This window comes from Sesamum indicum, linkage group LG11 (genome assembly GCF_000512975.1).
Source record: "Sesamum indicum cultivar Zhongzhi No. 13 linkage group LG11, S_indicum_v1.0, whole genome shotgun sequence".
NCBI classification, from domain to species: Eukaryota; Viridiplantae; Streptophyta; class Magnoliopsida; order Lamiales; family Pedaliaceae; genus Sesamum; species Sesamum indicum.
In genome coordinates, this window is record NC_026155.1 from 11,424,869 (window position 1) to 11,443,434 (window position 18,566).

At 36.1% G+C, this 18,566-nt stretch overlaps 2 protein-coding genes across 4 annotated transcripts in view; one reads left to right on the forward strand and one right to left on the reverse strand.

The window, feature by feature from the left end:
* The window catches only part of LOC105174030 (transcription initiation factor TFIID subunit 2), an 18,373-nt gene extending 7,102 nt beyond the window's left edge, over positions 1 to 11,271 (reverse strand). The window contains exons 1-20 of one of the 3 annotated variants that reach the window (XM_011095991.2): positions 10,935 to 11,271; positions 10,360 to 10,495; positions 9,804 to 9,953; positions 9,621 to 9,701; positions 8,167 to 8,322; positions 8,014 to 8,080; positions 6,999 to 7,198; positions 6,654 to 6,807; positions 6,363 to 6,447; positions 6,189 to 6,280; positions 5,138 to 5,263; positions 5,005 to 5,058; positions 3,732 to 3,800; positions 2,760 to 2,857; positions 2,308 to 2,655; positions 2,132 to 2,219; positions 1,294 to 1,419; positions 1,145 to 1,201; positions 538 to 617; positions 407 to 449 (exon numbers count right to left, since the gene is read on the reverse strand). In XM_011095991.2, coding sequence (XP_011094293.1) covers positions 407 to 449; positions 538 to 617; positions 1,145 to 1,201; positions 1,294 to 1,419; positions 2,132 to 2,219; positions 2,308 to 2,655; positions 2,760 to 2,857; positions 3,732 to 3,800; positions 5,005 to 5,058; positions 5,138 to 5,263; positions 6,189 to 6,280; positions 6,363 to 6,447; positions 6,654 to 6,807; positions 6,999 to 7,198; positions 8,014 to 8,080; positions 8,167 to 8,322; positions 9,621 to 9,701; positions 9,804 to 9,953; positions 10,360 to 10,484 — 2,199 coding nt within the window. In that variant the 5' untranslated portion in view covers positions 10,485 to 10,495; positions 10,935 to 11,271. Of the gene's footprint in view, positions 1 to 406; positions 450 to 537; positions 618 to 1,144; positions 1,202 to 1,293; positions 1,420 to 2,131; positions 2,220 to 2,307; positions 2,656 to 2,759; positions 2,858 to 3,731; positions 3,801 to 5,004; positions 5,059 to 5,137; positions 5,264 to 6,188; positions 6,281 to 6,362; positions 6,448 to 6,653; positions 6,808 to 6,998; positions 7,199 to 8,013; positions 8,081 to 8,166; positions 8,323 to 9,620; positions 9,954 to 10,359; positions 10,496 to 10,934 lie in introns of all 3 variants that reach the window. The other 2 variants (XM_011095990.2, XM_011095989.2) reach the window with 2 other exon arrangements.
* LOC105174031 (sorting nexin 1) lies at positions 12,525 to 18,197 on the forward strand. The gene is made up of 11 exons (XM_011095992.2): positions 12,525 to 12,740; positions 12,860 to 13,012; positions 14,180 to 14,315; positions 14,826 to 14,959; positions 15,613 to 15,687; positions 15,969 to 16,128; positions 16,346 to 16,479; positions 16,551 to 16,619; positions 16,933 to 17,012; positions 17,662 to 17,722; positions 17,798 to 18,197. The coding sequence occupies exons 1-11, from the start codon at positions 12,729 to 12,731 to the stop codon at positions 18,002 to 18,004; spliced, it is 1,221 nt and encodes a 406-aa protein (XP_011094294.1). The 5' UTR covers positions 12,525 to 12,728; the 3' UTR covers positions 18,005 to 18,197.

Below are 18,566 nucleotides of genomic sequence, written 5' to 3' on the forward strand. Positions count from 1 at the left end.
AAGTTCAATCTTGTTGGGACAGTAAACCCAATAAAATATCCTTTACATAATTTATATCACCATAGGAAATCCATTCAGTATTCGTTTCTTCATTCATTAGTAAGAAAACAAAGTTAAAATCTCTGGCCAAATAAAAGCCACTCGGTATAAAGCCCTGTGAAGGGGCCAAACAGGTCCTGAAGGAGTGACTTTTATATTAATAGGGAAAAACAACTTTACCATCTAAAACCAGTGACCTTTGATTTTCGCTTCTTAGAAAATGTACATTAATAAAATAAGTGTCTTTATCTTGCATATACAGATCAAATGAACATATATATATGCGCGCACGAGCATATATGTACGCTAACTATTTAATGCAGATGCTAGTGTATCTAAAATATCAAATCCTACCTCAGTGCATTACCTCAAGGACAAAGTACTCCTGAAAATCGTGAAAGTCGTTTGGCCTAACAATGAGTAGAGTATAAAATCAACATGTTGACTTGATGACTCCCAAAAACTGTTCCCAATTCCTGATCAAACTTAAAAATCTACCTGGGAAGCCCGATGTTTGGATCAAATCTCCGACTTTTGTAGAAGTTGATCAGATGGAGTAAACCAGCCCAATCAGTTTCCTGATTAAGGAGTAAATAAAGCAATAAGAGTAAGACAAGATTAACAGGCTTAGAGTCAGAAGAATCACAGTGACAGAAATATCAATGAAATCTCTATGAAAATGATAAATTATCAATGGACAAAAGAAAACGGGGGCCATATGACCATTGACTATTATAAATAGGATTCTGCCGCTTTTAGAACAGAAGAAATTGGTGCAGCATATATCCAGAATCAGCTTATTGCACCCATAGACAAAAAACGAAAAAGTGTAACATATAGAAAGCATATATACACCTAAGTGCCTCCCATAATATACATAATATGACACATGTAAAGGCGAATTGACAGTGAGTTCATCTAAAAACCATGAAAGAGTCACATCTCACGTTCATAGCAAAGAGTGTAAATTTCTAATTGGAATCAAAAAGAAAACAGAGGGAAAAAATCAAATAAGTCAACAAGTACAACTAGGGCACATCATACATTTATCCAATTGTCCAGAAAAAGAATAGATGTCTAAGAAATGGAAAGAGCACCAATATACCTCACATGCGGTAGTAGCCAATGCATATGCAGCCTGGATACGGACTCTCCAGAAAGCCTGAACGACAAAAGTAGAGACAAGAGATAAAAGACATAGTAATGCATATACAACACAAGGCATCTTAAACCATGATAAGTGTGAAAAACAACCTTAGAGTCACTTAGAAAATTATTCAGAGCATTAACAACAGAAAATGAAAGTTGTGGCAGTGCCTCCAAGACTGCTATAGCTTGTGCCTGTGCAACGACATCCTTGTCTTTTTCCAACTGATTTATCTGCAAAAGCAAACACAAGATGTTCAAGATCCCTGGTCTTGGAATTTCGCCATAATGCAAAATGTGCCTTTCAAATTTCTGGTTGCAAGTGGTTGACTACAAACTGTTCAGTTCTTTTATATATATCTTGTCACTAACCAATTTCATATCATTCCCATTTTCTTGTACGGGGTCTGGAAAAAGTAATATTGATTCTTTGGAAAAAAATGCACCAAAATGCATACAACAATAAAGACGGCAAAGCAATCAATTCCATCTTAAACGTATCAATCCAGTAGAACAGATCATAATATTTGTATTGACGGAGACCATATTGAAACCAATAACTATTTTCTTTCACTCAAATGTAATTTTTTTATTCGATTTCTTTTCACCTTGTGAATGTAGCATACATGTAAAGCGGCTCAAATTTGTCAAGACTCAAAGACCTTTGACTGATTAAATAGTTGATATAATTGACCAATAAAGTGCAGTAATGACGTGCATTAAGGTGAAGCTAACTTTTCCTTCAAACAGTGTTAATATTAATCATTAATAAAAATTGACACATACACTAACAAGTTTGGACCTGATGTCAATTGTTTCATATTAAACTAAAAATATGTTTGTGTAGTCTATTGAAGCCTTCCTCACAAGCAAACATGACTAGAAATTTACTTCCTCTTGCTTTTCTATAAAGTAAAGTTGCGATCTAACTCAGTCTCAAACTCACCCACATCTGCACAGGTTGGTTAAAATTAACTTCAGCAAGATACTCCATTTCTGGATCCGCACGGAGCCACAGTAGAGGAGAATCAGAACTGCAGTATCCATATTGTTAAGACACGAGATAACCATTCCCAAGTTCAGAAAAAGGCTGGAGAAAAGCATGGTATACAATATACATACTTTAAACGCACATCTGTTGTGGCTACAGCATCACCATTGTCATCAGAACCATCAGCCTTCACACCCTTCTTAGGCTTCTGGAAGCGCTTCGCAGCAAGTTTTGAATGACACTGAATTTCCAGCAGTTGCCATGGTTCACCGGCCATTGATAGTATTGGATGATCGTACATGCCATCGAGCTCGTGGACCCTTATACTCATCATTCCAGGCCACCCAATACCGTTTTCTCGATTTTCAGAATCAGGATTGATATTATCAACACCTACCCATGAATCAGGCCTAGATGTACATCCCCGCAGAACAGCTAATTCTACCATATTTTTCCTCTTGTTATAGGAGAATCCCATCCTTAGTGGAACCAAAGGGAAAGTTGAAAATCAAAGAGTTATCAGTTAGAATACTCGACAGCCCTAAAGACAATCTAAATAGGAAATATCCAGCAAGAATCATACTTTAGCACTGGACAACCACAAGATCCAACCCAGCGAGGGAAAAACTCTTTAAGAAATGGGCGCTCAAGATTTCCAATTTTATTAGCAAAGTGTCGGAACTGCCAGCAAACAAGGACAAGAAAAGATGAGCAGCAATGTATTTCTATTATGCAAAGAATGATCAGGAGTATGATATCACATTAAGAAACACAAGATCAACCAGAAGAAAATTGATTGAATTATAATTTATAACAGAGAAAAATCCCAAGAAAAGGAGAGATTGAATGGACAAACAAATATTACTCTCTTTCTCCATCCAAATCACTAAGACCAACTCTCATCATCAACTAATTTGCTCAACTAGAAAAAAAACAGCAAAAGCATATCTGAAAAACCAAACAGGGATCCTCTCTCTAGAGGCAAAACAAAAGAAGGAAACCCCGTCAAATGAACACCAAGACATCTATGAAAGTCATTCATACAGTGCATACTTCCAGTCAAATACAAAGCAATAGAGGTAGGCAGTAAAGGGGTATATATCTACCTCACTCATCACAAATTCAAAGAGATCTTTGTAAATGATATAATAGGAAATGCGGAGAAAATATGCAGGAGTGCGGCACGATATGAAATTTTCACATCAACTTCTTCGTCAATTCATACCATATCAAGTATCTTTATCCCAATAAAATGGCTGTAGTACTATGTTTGCAGTATAATACTGAGATCATGTCAGTGCTAAATTACAGATCAGCAATAAACAATGGAAATGAGTTATGACTCCTGATGAATTGCTAGTGTCATTTACTGTGTAGCTGCATATAGATTAAAGACACATGCACAAGAGATAGAGAGACAAACATGTCGAGATATGAAGAACAGGATATATAGGAAACACCATTTTGGTTATGACCATTATCTCAAGATGAAACTATCCAGAATGCTAGATTGCATCAGCAGTAATATATGAATAAAGAAGGCCCATCGAGTTACCTCTTTGGTGCTCAGAGTTCTCAAAGAACGATTACCGTCTCGTGCCCTCAAAACAATATTTTGTAAAATCTGTATATGAAAGAAGTTACCTATCATAATAAACCCATACATACATGACAAAGCCAGATATCAAATAAATGTATATCAATGATCAAGCTCATTAAAGCATCGCAAATAACGAAAATAAGAACCCAAAGCCCATAGTCAGGTAGAAGAAAAGAAAAGGTTATCAATATATTAGATTGAGTACGAAAGGAATGACATAAATTCATTTCTTCTGCACAAATTCCCAAGCAAGTTTTCCTTCAGAACTAGAAATCAATGTCAAGATTTTGCATAAAGAGAAAAGCAGTGGTTTGTAGATGAGAAAGGAAGGGCTAATATTGCTATTTGTAATGATGAAGAGAAGCCCTCATTCTGATACAAAAAAATAAAACCACCACAGGTCCATTATCACCTGCCTTCCATATTTCTTACCTCCATTGAAGTAAGATTTCTATGGTATCAGAACGCAATAATTGCTTTTCTGGGTCGACAATACTGGTTAGCAAGAAATTCTATTGGACGATAAATTCCATAAGCTTCTAAAATCCAACTAGTCACACATTATCTGATGGGGCTTCACAAGACTGCATCAGGATGGGCAAGAATTCATTGGCAAGAGTCCAGAAATTGTGTACAGAAAAATGTCCTTAGACCTTGTCTATATTATACGTATGTGCATATATCTCTATATATATATGTGTGTGTGTGTGTGTGTGCGTGCGCGTGCGGGTGCACGTGTGCATTTTTCAGTTGCTCTCCTTGGATTGCTAGAATTCTTGTCATTGAATAAAAAGTAGCCGCTAATGAAAGAATGAGGTGTAAAATTATAAGTATATGTTTTTTCTTTGCTGAGCTCAGCATTTTCCGTCCAAACCCGGAGAATTCTCTGGGGAATGCAAGTGTAATTTCAAAAGTTTTTTGGGAAAAATGTAATTTCGCATTTTCACAAAGAGTAAATGTAATTAACCCTTTTTATTATTACGAATGTGCATAATATCATGCAATCATATAACAGATAAAGCTAAAACAAGTAGAATCAACCCACTCCATTACCAATTTACATTACCATCTCATCTAAAAACCTATGTTGTTTGAGAGGAAAACCATTTAATACATAATATCTTATTAAACACATAGGAAAGCATACTACCTACTCAAACTTAAAAACAAAAAGATCTTTTACTTTACATTTTTTCACAAATATGAAACCTAGCTTTCTGGTTCTTACTTTTCGGAAGGACTCAGGACCCATCTGTTTCTCTAACATTTGAAGGACAGCAACCTGTTACATAACCCAAGTGTTAAAGAAAAATGTGAAGGAAGAAATCTGAACCTATTTCAACCAGTAGAATACAACTTACAGATTTCCATGATCTTATTTTTCCATAAAAACCAATAGATTGGGTTCCATACAAATCCTTAGAGGCCAGAGTGGAGCTCAATGCAGTTGCACCGCTATCATCTGCTTGGCAAACAGCACAGTTAGCCTGCAATAAAACAAAGGAGACAAGGCTACATCAACCAGATCTTAATCTTTTTTCTGATAAATTGACTGATAGACCGAAGATACACAGCCATGCACATTCTAAAATGTGGATATGTATAAGGTGTGTCCCATAACATAGATGCAGACTATCAATAGTTCATGATATCGAAAATCATCATCGACTGTCAGTAGGGAATGCCAGATCATGTTCACACACATATTTACCTAAGGAGAATATTTGCTCAATCTGTCTCCTTACTGTTTTCTGTGATAAATATGCTGAAAGAATTAACCCTAACTCATAACACCTGAAGTAGCTCTTCTAAGGAAGGCCATATCATCATCAACATTTCCTCATTGCATATATCTTTTAAGGTGTCCCTTTCTCTCAGTAATCACATCACAAGTTATCAGCTGCATACTTACATTCTTCTCAAATTTGTCTCGTTATTTTACTTGTTAGAGACACTCAGTTTGTCAGCAAAGCAAGTTGAAAAATGTTTTATGTTGAAGAACTATCAAGCCTTCAAGAATGTGAGGCAATAATTAAAATGTAACTTGTCATTTTTAGAAATGGAGTATTTTTTGCTGACATCTTAGCAAGGTAACGGAAATGGACAGTGAATTATTCTTAAAAGAATAAATATAATATGGAGTAACAATTCCAAACCATAAGCATCAAGCCAAGGTTTAAACTTACAAAAGGATTTGCATACAACTACTTGACTCATACAAGAATTCAAACATGTGTCTGATTAAGTAGATTAGAATGAGACCATGGCAGGTTTCAGTGTTCCATCAATTCCAGGATGACTAATTCTCCATTACTGTTACATAGTTATCAGCGACACATCAACTCATATTATAGCTGAGATAGGCAATATTACAAATAATTATCAGTTATGAATGTCAAAACAGAACGGAACCTTGTATCGTCTATAGCGTGCTTCATTGTTTCCCAGGAACCGCTTGATAAAAGAATCAGTCAGAAACCCCGCAAGACCATCCAACAACCACTCTGATAGCAAGCATTAAAGCAGCCTCAACAGATCAGCATGCCTCCACAATTACAGGTGCAAACATTTAAATTAGGACATTACCATCATTTGGAGCTTCAGGAGTGATATATACTCCAAACCACTGTCTCGCAAGGGCATAAGCAAGTTTAATCCTTGTCTCTATAGTCTGTTAAGTGAACCCATCACCAGAAAATAATAAGAGAAAGCATGTATCAGAGGGGCATTGCTAATGACATGAAAACAAATAAAAGCTATTCATTTCTTTCATGCTCATTAATCAGAAAAACTTGTAGCTTGAGACCCAGTAAAGTTCAAAGGAATTAGAACCTTCAGATCTTACTGCTTTGGACGTCAATTCTTTTATAAGCATACCTGATCGATCAGTTTCTCATCGAACAGCAGATGAGAACTGAAGATACCTATAGAAGCTCCCAAATTCCATGAGGATACTGTCATTCCAGGAGCAATAAACACTTGCTTGTATGATCCAAATGGAAAAGACGCGGAGAGGTAATCCTCATAGTGGCTGTTGAGATGTGCAAGACACAGTTACCAGTTCAGACAAAAATATGATGAAATTCCAAGCACACAATAGAATATTGTTAGTCCTGACAAGGGCAAGTCAAACTCTGACCAGAAGAGCAACTTTTCAAGACCACCAGTTACATGACTATGGGGCCACAATCAGGAGGGAAAAAGATCAATATTAGGAAATACCTGAAAGCATTGTAGAAAAATACCACTGTGTTCCGCAGCTTTGACAAGTTGGCAGGTAGACAAAAGTGTGATACAAGGCCACCATGACGATCAGGCAGAATTTCAAATGACGCAACTGCCAGAGATATGCACTGAGCAGCAACAGGAACATCTAATTTATAAACATATGTCTTCCGTGGTGGATCATCGTTCGTCAAAACCTGCTAGAGCAAGAGTCAGTTAGTGAGAATTCCTAATAGAAAAAAATGTATTTGCTGGAACTGTTAAAGAGTTAAGGCATTCAGGATTTATCAGCATAAACGAATATGTCTCTAATAGAAGTGTTCTCACTCAAGGAACAAGGAAGAATGACTATAACTTTGAAACACTACCGCTGCATGACATTATGACTTACCCAATGGTCCCTATCATAAACATCCGCAATGCTATGCAAAACCCAAAGAAATAGTCCCAAGCACAATCCACAGTATACAAGTTTAAAACAACAAATACTTATGCTAGAGGCAAATTTTATCTTTTTCTATATCCAATTTCTCAAAATGCCAAGGTACTTGTTCCTTTGATTCTTTTGCATACTAACCACTAAGTAATCTCTAAAGTGTCTCACCATCTTCATAGAATAGGTCAGCCAAAAGCAGCAGAAGAGCCTTTTTTTCTCTTACCAGAATTGGCCCCTTGTTTCAATGAGAGGAGGATAGATCATTCACATTTCATTTGAAAGACAAGACAAATAGAGAACTCAAGAGTGCGAATTCTAAAGACTCCTGGTGAAAAATAGTAATGTCTCATACCGTACATTACCCATACTTCCGCTTTCAACCGAAAATGAAAGCGAAAAGAGCAGTTGACTTCAAAATTTATAAAGCAATCTGGTATTGGTATTAATCTTGTTTTAAGCTCTTTGCTCGCCAGAATTCATTGAGATATAGCTTTCTCTTTTCAGGATTTCGTGCCCATTTAATCAGCATTTTCGGCACTACTTACCATGCATTGCAAAGATACAATCTTATCTCACCTGATGAAGTAAGGTTCCAGAGCTAACTGCCACAAGGTTACTGGCCACGGTAAATTCCAAGTCATAGCTAAACACAATACAGAATAGATCATGAGAATAAACTATCCAAAGTCATTAAAATGCTTCATGTTGTCAACTTAACCTTGCACATACCAGCAACATTGCAAACTGTCATCCATACAAGGAAACCAGCACCGTGCGCGCCTCAATTGGTTATCCGTATGCAAGACATTATCGTTAAAATGAATTCCTGTCTCTGCCTTATCTACCCAATATTCAATACGTACGCTTTTCACATTCTGCACCCACCTACATTAAAAATAACAGAAATTAAAAATCACCATAATTCCATCTGTGGCAGAAAATGATAGCATTTGAGCAGGCAACATCCAACCAATTTGCATAGGGTAGTTACATAGGAAAAAGAAAATCATAAGATTTCAAGATTCTTTTATATTAACAAGGTGCAACTAAGACTAGATGGAAGTTCTAATGAAATCCATTTGCCCTGATTAGACATAAAACAGTTATAAATTTCACCTATTTAAGACATGCAGGTTGAGCTTGTCTGGGTTAATTGATATTCTACGAGATTGATGTAGTGCAAAAACAAGGGTACCACTAATCACCTTCTGAATTCAAATATGTTATAATTTCATCACAAGCAAATAGCTATACACACACACATGCACACATATACATGAATACCATGGCAGCCCTTTCTTTTATACTCCTAATAACAGGATTCACTGTTCCCGTGCTTGCTTTGTCTTCAACAGCAAAAAGGACCAGAAACTATTAAGTCTGTGCCATCCTAAGAAGTGGAAGGGGCACTATTTAAGCTCAGCTCACCCATCACTCTTTACTATTAGTGATTCCGACAAAGAGATGGCTCAACTAGCAAGCCGACTGCTTCCGAACCATCAAGCGTATCGGAAGAAAACAAGATAGTATTTGTAGGCCTTTCTGTCTGAATTTCTTCGAGGAAACAAAAAAGAGCTTAAGTTTGAAAATGAACTTATAATAATAACTGAGAATCCTCTTCAGATCTTAGCCTGCTTTTGATCTAATGGGAGATGAAGGAAAAGAAAGAAACTGACAGATAATATGAAGTTCTAGGGTATCGGAAGAAAAAATATTCCTTGTTTTTTCATGTGTTTGGTAGTATTTGAAATTTCTTCAAAAACATCAATTTTTAACAAAATCTCTAAAACCACAAGGATTTGACAACAAAGTGTCAATCTAGATGACTTAAGTCTAGAATCAACATTTGGATCTCATTTTATTATCTACCTTTGTTACAATTCAATTACAGGAAAGGCTGAAAGCAATAGGGGTGATATTTGGATCTCATTTCAGAAATATGAGGTTCTTTGGTAAACATGGTCCAAACAGAAACATGGTTGATATGTCCTTTTATCAGCTTTAGTTTGATGTTTCTAGGTTTCAACTCCCATCCCAAAAACCCTTTGTTATGTAATTAATGTGTATTCCATGTCTACATGGCAGAATAAAATGAGATGTTAACCACACAACAAGATGTTAAAAATAAATAAATAGAGATATCTAAAATATCGAGGATACAGATAAACATTCATTTAAAACACCTGCTAGCAACAGCAGATAATGGTTCCCCATTGTCAATCTGCTGATTCTCTTCTTGCTTCTTGTCAGTTTTAGAGCTCTTACTGCACATTATCAACAGATTTGGAAGTAATTCAATCTCGAGAGATGACAAATACACGGATCCAGAAGCATCAGCAGCAGACGTGGCTGAGGAGACAACACACCATCTATCCTTTGGGTCCAGATGCTGATAATGAGGGAAGACTTCAAATTCTGCTGGTTCCCCATCAACTGTAACCTTCTCAATTGCTAAATTATCAGCATGCAAACCCACAATTCCATTGTCTGGTATAACTATCTGCAGTTCTGTATACCTGATGTTATAGATCCCAAAACTCAGCACATAAGTTTCATTTCACAACATTTTGATACTTTGAATCAGATTCAATTGCTTTCTAGCAAAAATAAATTCAATCCCAAAAACCCTGAAACCTCAGATTCAATTGCTAAAGGAAAGCAAAGCGCAAAGTGAGATTTTGCGAAGAAAAGGAAAATGCGAAAATGGTGGTCTAGCGACTCTATTTATCTACAACTTTTAACTTTCTATATTAGATTTAATGAGCTATCAAGATGTCTGAAAATGCAGTGGAGAACAACAGAATAAGTCAAAGCTTAAATTAATATGAATAAGGGTTCAGTATAACATGCATACAAAAAATAGGCATAAAACCTTCAAAAATTGACATAAAAATTCAAAATAAATTTAAGTAGAGAAAGGACCCATAGACTCGTTGGTTGTCCATGTCAATGGAGAGACAGAGCTTCTGATGCTTGACAACTGCCTCTGAATTACTATTATCTCCACCTCTCTGCTCTTCGTTCTTTGCCTTTTTAGCCTTCGCCATTGCAACATCTGCTGATAAAGTTTATGCATGTGTCAAGGGTTATTACCACTAAATAAGATTACTTAGCCGAGTTATATTGAGCCAAACACCAGAAATATTATAAGCTTAAGGTGGAACCAGTCTGGAATTCATCAACCTCGAGCTTAGCTGAACCATTTGGTGCCCAAGCTAAGTCCGAGCTACAGCACGGGCCCAATGCAGCTCAGCTCGATCAGATACCAAGCTAGGGCTTGAGTTTAACTCCCGACACTAGAGTACATTCTGAGCTTGAAAAGCTCAATTTTTTCAAGATTTTTATCAAAATTAATGCTACACGAATAACTGAATTACGCAAAAATAAATAAACGAACCTAGAGATACGTTCCAACAGACACCGATTTTCGAACAACAAACCTCGTGAAGATCATAGGAAACCGGAAACAGGAAAACGGAATATTTACAAGACCATACCGGTAGAAGATTTTCAGTGGCAGCGGTTGATCACCAAACAAAAGTCTTGAGCTCTGCAATAATGCGGACTCGAACCCCAGAAGCAGCTTTCGGTGGCAGCGAGGCCTCGCCAATTTGTTCACCGGCGGCAGAGATGGCCGCAGTGCCACCACTGGTGGAGCTCTCTGATTTGGTTTTTTCCCCCGAAATTCTTTTGATTTTCAATTTAACTACGAGGAAGCACTGTCAATTAGTTTATGGCGTTGAATTGAAGCGCGAAATGTATTAGCTGAAGAGAGAGGGTAAAATCAGCTAGGGCACGAAGTGATTGAGAGCCGGTGAGATATTGTGAGAGTCCAAGAGCCGGAAAGTGCAAATTATAACGCATGAGAAGACTGCAAGGGTCAAACAAGTAATTCCATTCCGACTTTGACATAATCAAGTAATTTACAAATACATAATTCATATGACTCGCCTTCCGTTTGTAATAGTTATAAATATATATTTATTATATTAAAACTATAAATATTTTTTCATAATTAACAATTCTCTAATAAATATTATATAAGTGATATTTGTGCAATGAGAATGAAAAAGAAACCCATCATGTGATGGGTTATATTTCTATTTATATTTATGTCTTAGTATAACCCGGAAGTAACAATATCTGAATTAATTTATTAGTTGTAATTTTCAACATATTAGGATGAAAAATCGATGTTATAGTTATATTTTTACTAATTTATAGTTATTATTAATGTCAAATTAATATATCATTAAAAAGTTATTTATTAATATTTTAAGCTCAAACATAATGCTCCGTCATCTTTTAAGATCATATATTTGGTTCTTTCGTTTCTTATTCTCTCCTCCATTTTCTTTCAGGTTTATGCAAAGAAGAATCAAGAGAAAGGAAACAAAAGATTAAGATGAAGCAAAAAAAATAGCGATACCCTTTGACCCAAAGAAAGATTATTGAGAACTCGAAAGTGGGCATCTCGATCTCGAGTTTATGTGGAATATCGATTTTTTCTAATTAGACTTATATTTATAAGTAAATAAGACCTAATAATCCCAGCCATAGCAGTACCCAATCATGATCTATCATTTTTTAATTAATAAGTATAAGGTATTTTATTTAATAACCCCATCAATTCTATTCGTCTAAACTTTTTTACTATCATTGTCTCATGACTGGATGCGTGTACTTAAAATTTAAATGTAAGAAATCATAAATATTTATTAAGTTTGTTTCATCATAAAATATCTTTTAACTATTTTAATATATTAATTGAGTTTATGATAGATGATAAAATAAAATTAAAACTAAGAGGATAAATCCTAAATAAAAAAAAAGAGAAAATAAGAATTACTAATTTAATATATAGATAATATCGAAGATATATTAAAACACACTAAAGTGACCATAGGTAGATAGATTAGAAGAGAGAAAATACAAACTGATAGATTAACTTTTTTACAAACTAAATAAATTATGATAATTTATTTTATTTTAGTATATTAAATAATAAAATAGATATTTATATATTCGGTGAAATTAAAATTTATGATGGGACGTCAAAATTAGTCTTAATCACCATGATAAGATATTATGAATAGATGAGTTAAAATCACTGGAGGAAAAAGATAAAATAAAATCAGTGTCCAGGTGAGTTGCAGTTGCCGTTTGGTGGCGTAATTTGGCAGACTAACCGCCGCGCCCAGCTTTAAACGAACGTCGCCGTCTGCCGGAATAGTGAGCTCCACTCGCCGGCGTTATTTGGGGCCAGGCTTATCATTATCTGGAAAATAAACATGATCACTACGGTAATTGAATAGTGGCACCACCATCACGAGTCTTGATTGATATTGTAAACATGCGGACAGTGATTTTGTGCATGATTGGCTCATTTTTTTCTTTTTTGATTTGAAAATTTAAAATTAAGATTAATGAGCAGCAGAAAAGTGGATCAGCTCTGTTGGTGGGAAGCCCTCGATCCCCATCGTCGCAATCTCCGTACTTAATGGTATCCGTGTCAGATCCAGCTAAAATGGGCAACGGAGTTCAGGCTTATATCTCGTACAAAGTTACCACCAAGGTAGTATTTCTCAGTTTGGACAGGTCTAGATTGTGTTTGCTCGTGCATGTCGCAGTATAATCAACAATTTGCTATATTAGTGAATTATAGTCTGAGTCTAGCTGGGTCTTACATTTGTGCTCAGTTGTTATTTTGAGTTGATCCTTGCAGTTGGCTTTTATTAGAAGGATATTGAGGGCAATTATTTGACCCAGTTTCTAATAAACCCATCATAAATGACGCTTGTATGAATTGATTTGTTTGAAGAGTCATTGAATAAGAATACAAATTAACACAGCTTCATGAACAAGCAAAGCTAGTACTGGAGTCTCTTCTGAATTCTGTAAGTCTGTAGGATATTGGTTACCTTAGGCAGCTCAGGCATGAACAAGACTTTCCTGTTTTTGAAAGTGGTTGATGTTTTAACATGTCTCTTGTGGAGTTGGTATCACAAGGCATTGATATTGAACTTATCTAGCTTCAGGGTCAAGTTTCATAGCTATACATGTGAACCAAAAGGGAATGGGAAGAGGGGGATGAGTTGGGGGCTTGTGGTGGCTTTTGTGACTGTGGCGCCATAACCCATCAGAATAGCTCTTTTGACCAACTTGGACCTTCCAAAAGGATGAGAAGTATATCTCTAGTTTCTTGATGATGTAACCTACGCCAAAAAAGCAGCATTTTAAGGAGGGAAAGGTAACCCCCCCAAACACACACATGCAGAGGCATTCAAGTGCTTGGTGAGTGGACACTTACAAAATAACTCAACTAGCTTGTTAGCTATAGAAAACACGGATGATACAACTAAGTGGTATTTTGATTGGCCTAATGTGAGATGAACTAGCGTGATCTAACTTATAGCGATAGTGATTTTATTGAATCACCTATATGACAAATACAGGAAACATGTAATTGAAAATAAGTTGAGTTCCCATTTAGTGTTTTGATTATTCAAAATTTTGTGTACTTATTCTATGATTTATGAAATAATTTCCTGACACTTTGCATGTCTATAAGTCTGTAATATATTTATATGCATCTTTTGGACACTTTCCTGTGATCTCCTCATCATTTATGGTGAAATACTTGTATCTCTGATTTAGAGTTCGTCTTCTTTGTTTTACCTAGCTTGAACTTCTGATCTTCAACCTAAACTGAGGACATAGACTTTGGCATTTAATTTTGCAGACAAATTTCCCTGAATATGATGGCCCTGAGAAAATTGTTATTCGACGGTACAGTGATTTTGTTTGGTTAAGAGATCGTCTTTTTGAAAAGTACAAGGGTGTCTTCATTCCTCCTCTTCCAGAGAAGAACACCGTAGGTACTAAGCTGAAGATTTGTTTTCCCTTTCCTCACCAGCAGTAACCTGCTTATTTCCAATTTGAAGATGTATGATAAATTACAGATGTGCTTTTGATTAACCTTTTCTTTTGGAAATTGTTTTTGATTCGTTTACATATCTTCTTTTGGGTGGTATTCTACCAAGTCAAACTTAATATTGTTGAGAAAGATGCTTCTATTTGTGAAAATTGGTACAATTATCTATTTGTGGCGCTTGTTTTGTTCTTCAGGGAAGAAATACCTTGATCAAAACATTAAATTTACTCCATTATTAAACTATAAAAAGATCTAATTGCTTTCATATATCGGATTTACATTAAATTTGCTCTCGTGCTTATGTTCATTTTTTCCCTATGCATTGGCTTATGCATTTTGTCTACTAGTTGATGGTAGAATGAAGCTGATTCCCAGTAGATGACATTATGTCATTGTTATTTTTTCAGCCTTTTAATATTCTTTTTTTGTGTTTTACATGGTTTCTGGTGTACAGAGAAGTTCAGATTTGGTGCCGAATTCATTGAGATGAGGCGTCAAGCATTGGATGTGTTTGTTAACCGGGTAGCTTTACATCATGAGCTTCAGCAGAGCGAGGATTTAAGAATCTTTTTGCAGGCTGATGAGCAGGTAATTCTATCAGATGAAGAATTGGAAAGTGGAAACGGATATTTGAATTACTGGTAGCTTTTGTAGGCAAAGAATCATACCTTAGAAAGAGACTCAGTTGGAGAATGCAAGCAAGCATGTATTTCCTGCAGGAACCCGGTTTTGGTTCAAGGACTTTAAGGTTAAATGTTGAATCTGCGCAACACACCATTAGGAGTTGAAGATCTTATGCGCCTTGAGGAAATGGGGATATCGCCATACTCAAAGTATTGGAGAAGATATGGTTTTGGAGTTAACACTTATAGATAGTTTGGATCTGATTATATATATTGCTAGTTCTAGCCAATTCTTCACTTGGATGATTGATGGTTGTCTTTCATAGTTAGTTGCTCTTATATTTAAAGTTTGAATCAGCCGAGAAGGAGTAATTTACTGTTCTAGGTAATTGTAGGTAGATTACGACTGAATTATTACAATGCTTTGGCTGGCAAGGCCGCAAGAGACCTATCACTGACTATGCATCAAAATATTGAGAAATGAAGTATATATTTCTCTTGTCCATTTCTGTTTCTGCACTGTAGATGGAACTAATTATAGATATCACCTATCAGTTGGAAGTATTCATGACCCTGTCCTTAGATCGATTTTCTATAATTGTTTTGCTTGATCTGCAGACAATGGAAAGAGCAAGATCCCAGGAAACTGGTATTTTCTTGAAGAAGCCGGCAGACTTAATGCAAATTTTCAAGGTATCTCGTTTGTGCAGTAATTGTTAGTCAATATCGTAGTTGGAGTAACTAGTCAGAAAAGAATGCTATTTTGAGTTTTATCAATTGCTATTGCGACAAGCAGAAGTCTCACATGGTTTTGTTCTGACTGAAGGACTTTAGCTTCTTGGAATAGCAATTCTGTTGTGTTTTGCTTAGATGACCTCAGTAATCATTTAGGTCGAGTTCATTGTGAGTTATGTCTGTTTGGGCAAGGGTCACAAACATTTCATATGACAGTGGCTGCCTTTTCAATTTGGTAGGGTGTACAATCCAAAGTGAGTGATGTTGTTCTTGGAAAGGAGAAACCAGCTGAAGAATCAGATCCAGAATATGAGAAGCTGAAGAATTACATTTTTCAGCTTGAAGATCATCTAGCTGAAGCCCAGAAGCATGCTCACCGTCTTGTCAAGAGACACAGGGGTATATGCAAATTTTCATACATTTTATTCTTCTGTAGTATGTGGAAATTGTAAACTCTTCTGCCGTTTTCTCCCCAGGTTGCAAGTCATTAGCAAGAATTAATGATTTTGTCACGTCCGATTTCTTAATTGCTATTTCATGTCTGTTCTGCCTAGTCCATTCTTACATATTTGAAAATTTAATCCATGTGACAGACAAGTTTTCAACATTATTACAGAGTTGGGACAATCTTTATCAGACTTCGGTAAGGCTGTTAAGCTGCTAGGAAACTGTGAGGAAAATCCTCTTGGGAATGCATTTTCTGACCTTGGTACAAAATCAGAGATATTGTCTACCAAGCTGCAGAGAGAGGTATGGTTTAATATGTTACAAATGATTCTTTCACTTGGATGATTTATAGACTTCTCCTATCCTGCTATCAGGCTCACCACCTCTTGATGAATTTTGAAGAACCTTTAAAAGATTATATTCGGGCAGTGCAGTCTATAAAGGTGAGTTCATATCATCATTAATTTGCATATATGTGGCATCTATTTTCGGTGATACCTCACAGAATTGAATGGCTTTCTTGTCTAAGAAGTTGGAACTTATGCTGCATCTAATAATTATTGATTGTAGTCTGCATCTTAAAATGAGAGAGGTACAGGTGATTGCTTTGCAGAAAAATCGACAGCTTGACTCCACTTGCAGTGTGTGTTTCAATTATTGCCAATAAAGCTATTTTATTAATACTGTTATTATTAATATTTGCCTAATTTCACTTGTTTAAGGAAATTGAGGGTACTAATGTTATTTCTTGGACAGGCAACGATAGCAGAGAGGGCAAATGCATTCAGGCAGAATTGTGAACTGGCTGAAGCAATCAAATTTAAGGAAATAGATATGTATGATCCTGAATTCATACCTACTCCCTTGCTTTTCTGTGTGGATCCGTTGATTATATTACACTACAAAAAGGAACGTTTGCTTCATATATGAGGGGACAATGCTTGCTTGGACATTAAATGAACTTCTTAAGTGTGATGTTAAGAAATACAGCTACATTGGTGCTGAGGCAGACCACGTATACTGTTAGCTTCTTTTCTTCCTTCTGCGCTAGTTGGTTCCTTAATGTTGTTGTTAACCATATAATTATTTATTTGGAAAATATTCAGGAATTTGCAACATCGTAACCTTGCTTTATGAGTATGCAATATTTCCAACATGAGGATTTTTTGCATATCTGTACCCAAATGTCTTTCATAATCTGTGTCTAATATGTAAGTAATAATATGAGGAAGACTTATCCAAAATAATCCCCAATTCCAGCATGGTAAAAAGTGTATGCAGAGGTTCTTCAACATCATTTCTGGATTGTTGGATGACTGAGCACATTCATCCCAAAGGATAAGATATGAGGATTTCTAAGTGAATTAGTTCTTAGATGGAGTTAATTATTGAAGATATGGGTCTTGTTCTTGCATTCTTTTGGCATTAAAGATCTGTTAGATCTAATTTGTTGCTAGCTTTCATAACTGTGAATGTATTTTGCAGGAACAAGCTCAGAATAACTCGGTCAGAAAAATTGGGTGAAGCCCAGCATGAATACGAGGAGGTCGTTAGGATTGCTTTGGCATTTTCCTCGTTCTTTCTGGAATATTCATTGCTGATATTCAGTTTCTTGGTGCAGCTAAAAGCTGATGGCGCAGAGGCAACAAGAAGATTTGAGAAAATTGTCAAGCTAATGAATGAAGAGATTATTCGATTTCAAGAACAAAAAACACTAGATATGGGTCTGGCTTTTCATGAATTCGCCAAGGGTCAGGCAGACCTAGCAAATGGTATAGCGTGCGCCTGGCGAAGCCTTCTTCCCAAGCTTGAAGCTTGCTCCTCCTAATAAAATGGCGAATCAGTATAGATGCTTCATCTGTGAAGTTACCCATGCACGGCTCATATTTGTGTCCAAATTCAGGCAGATTTTGACATTGTATACTGTACAGATCCAGAGCAAATGACAAGGGACTCAATCGAACTTTTCCTTCAATTTTTTGATGAATAAGATACTTATCAAGATTTCCTTTTTTTTTTTATTTTTTGATGAATAAGATATTTATTAAGGTTTCCTTTTAACTTTTTATTTTTTATTTTTGGAAGAGGGGGGGGGGGGGGGGGGGGGAGGGGGAAGGTTTCCTTTTAACTTTTTATTTTTTATTTTTGGAAGAGGGGGGGGGGGTGAGGGGGGTAAGGGGTAAGTACTGTTGTTAAGTTATGTCTCAGTGACTAGCTAATATTTGATCTGGCAAATTAGCTAAGGTAATATTGTCTCAGTGACTCGCTACTTTCTGGTCTTGCAAAATTGGCGAAGACAAGATCGAATTCAGAACAACTGGATGTATCACTCACTACCTGTGTTACAAGCCTCGACAGAATTACGATATTTGTGCTGTTCTTTCTTTCTT

Excerpts from the sequence above, each read along its gene's own strand:
- LOC105174031 (XM_011095992.2), top strand. Across the intron at positions 13,013-14,179 it reads CGTACAAAGTTACCACCAAG|ACAAATTTCCCTGAATATGA; the intron begins GTAGTATTTCTC and ends TTAATTTTGCAG. Across the intron at positions 16,620-16,932 it reads GGGCAGTGCAGTCTATAAAG|GCAACGATAGCAGAGAGGGC; the intron begins GTGAGTTCATAT and ends TTTCTTGGACAG.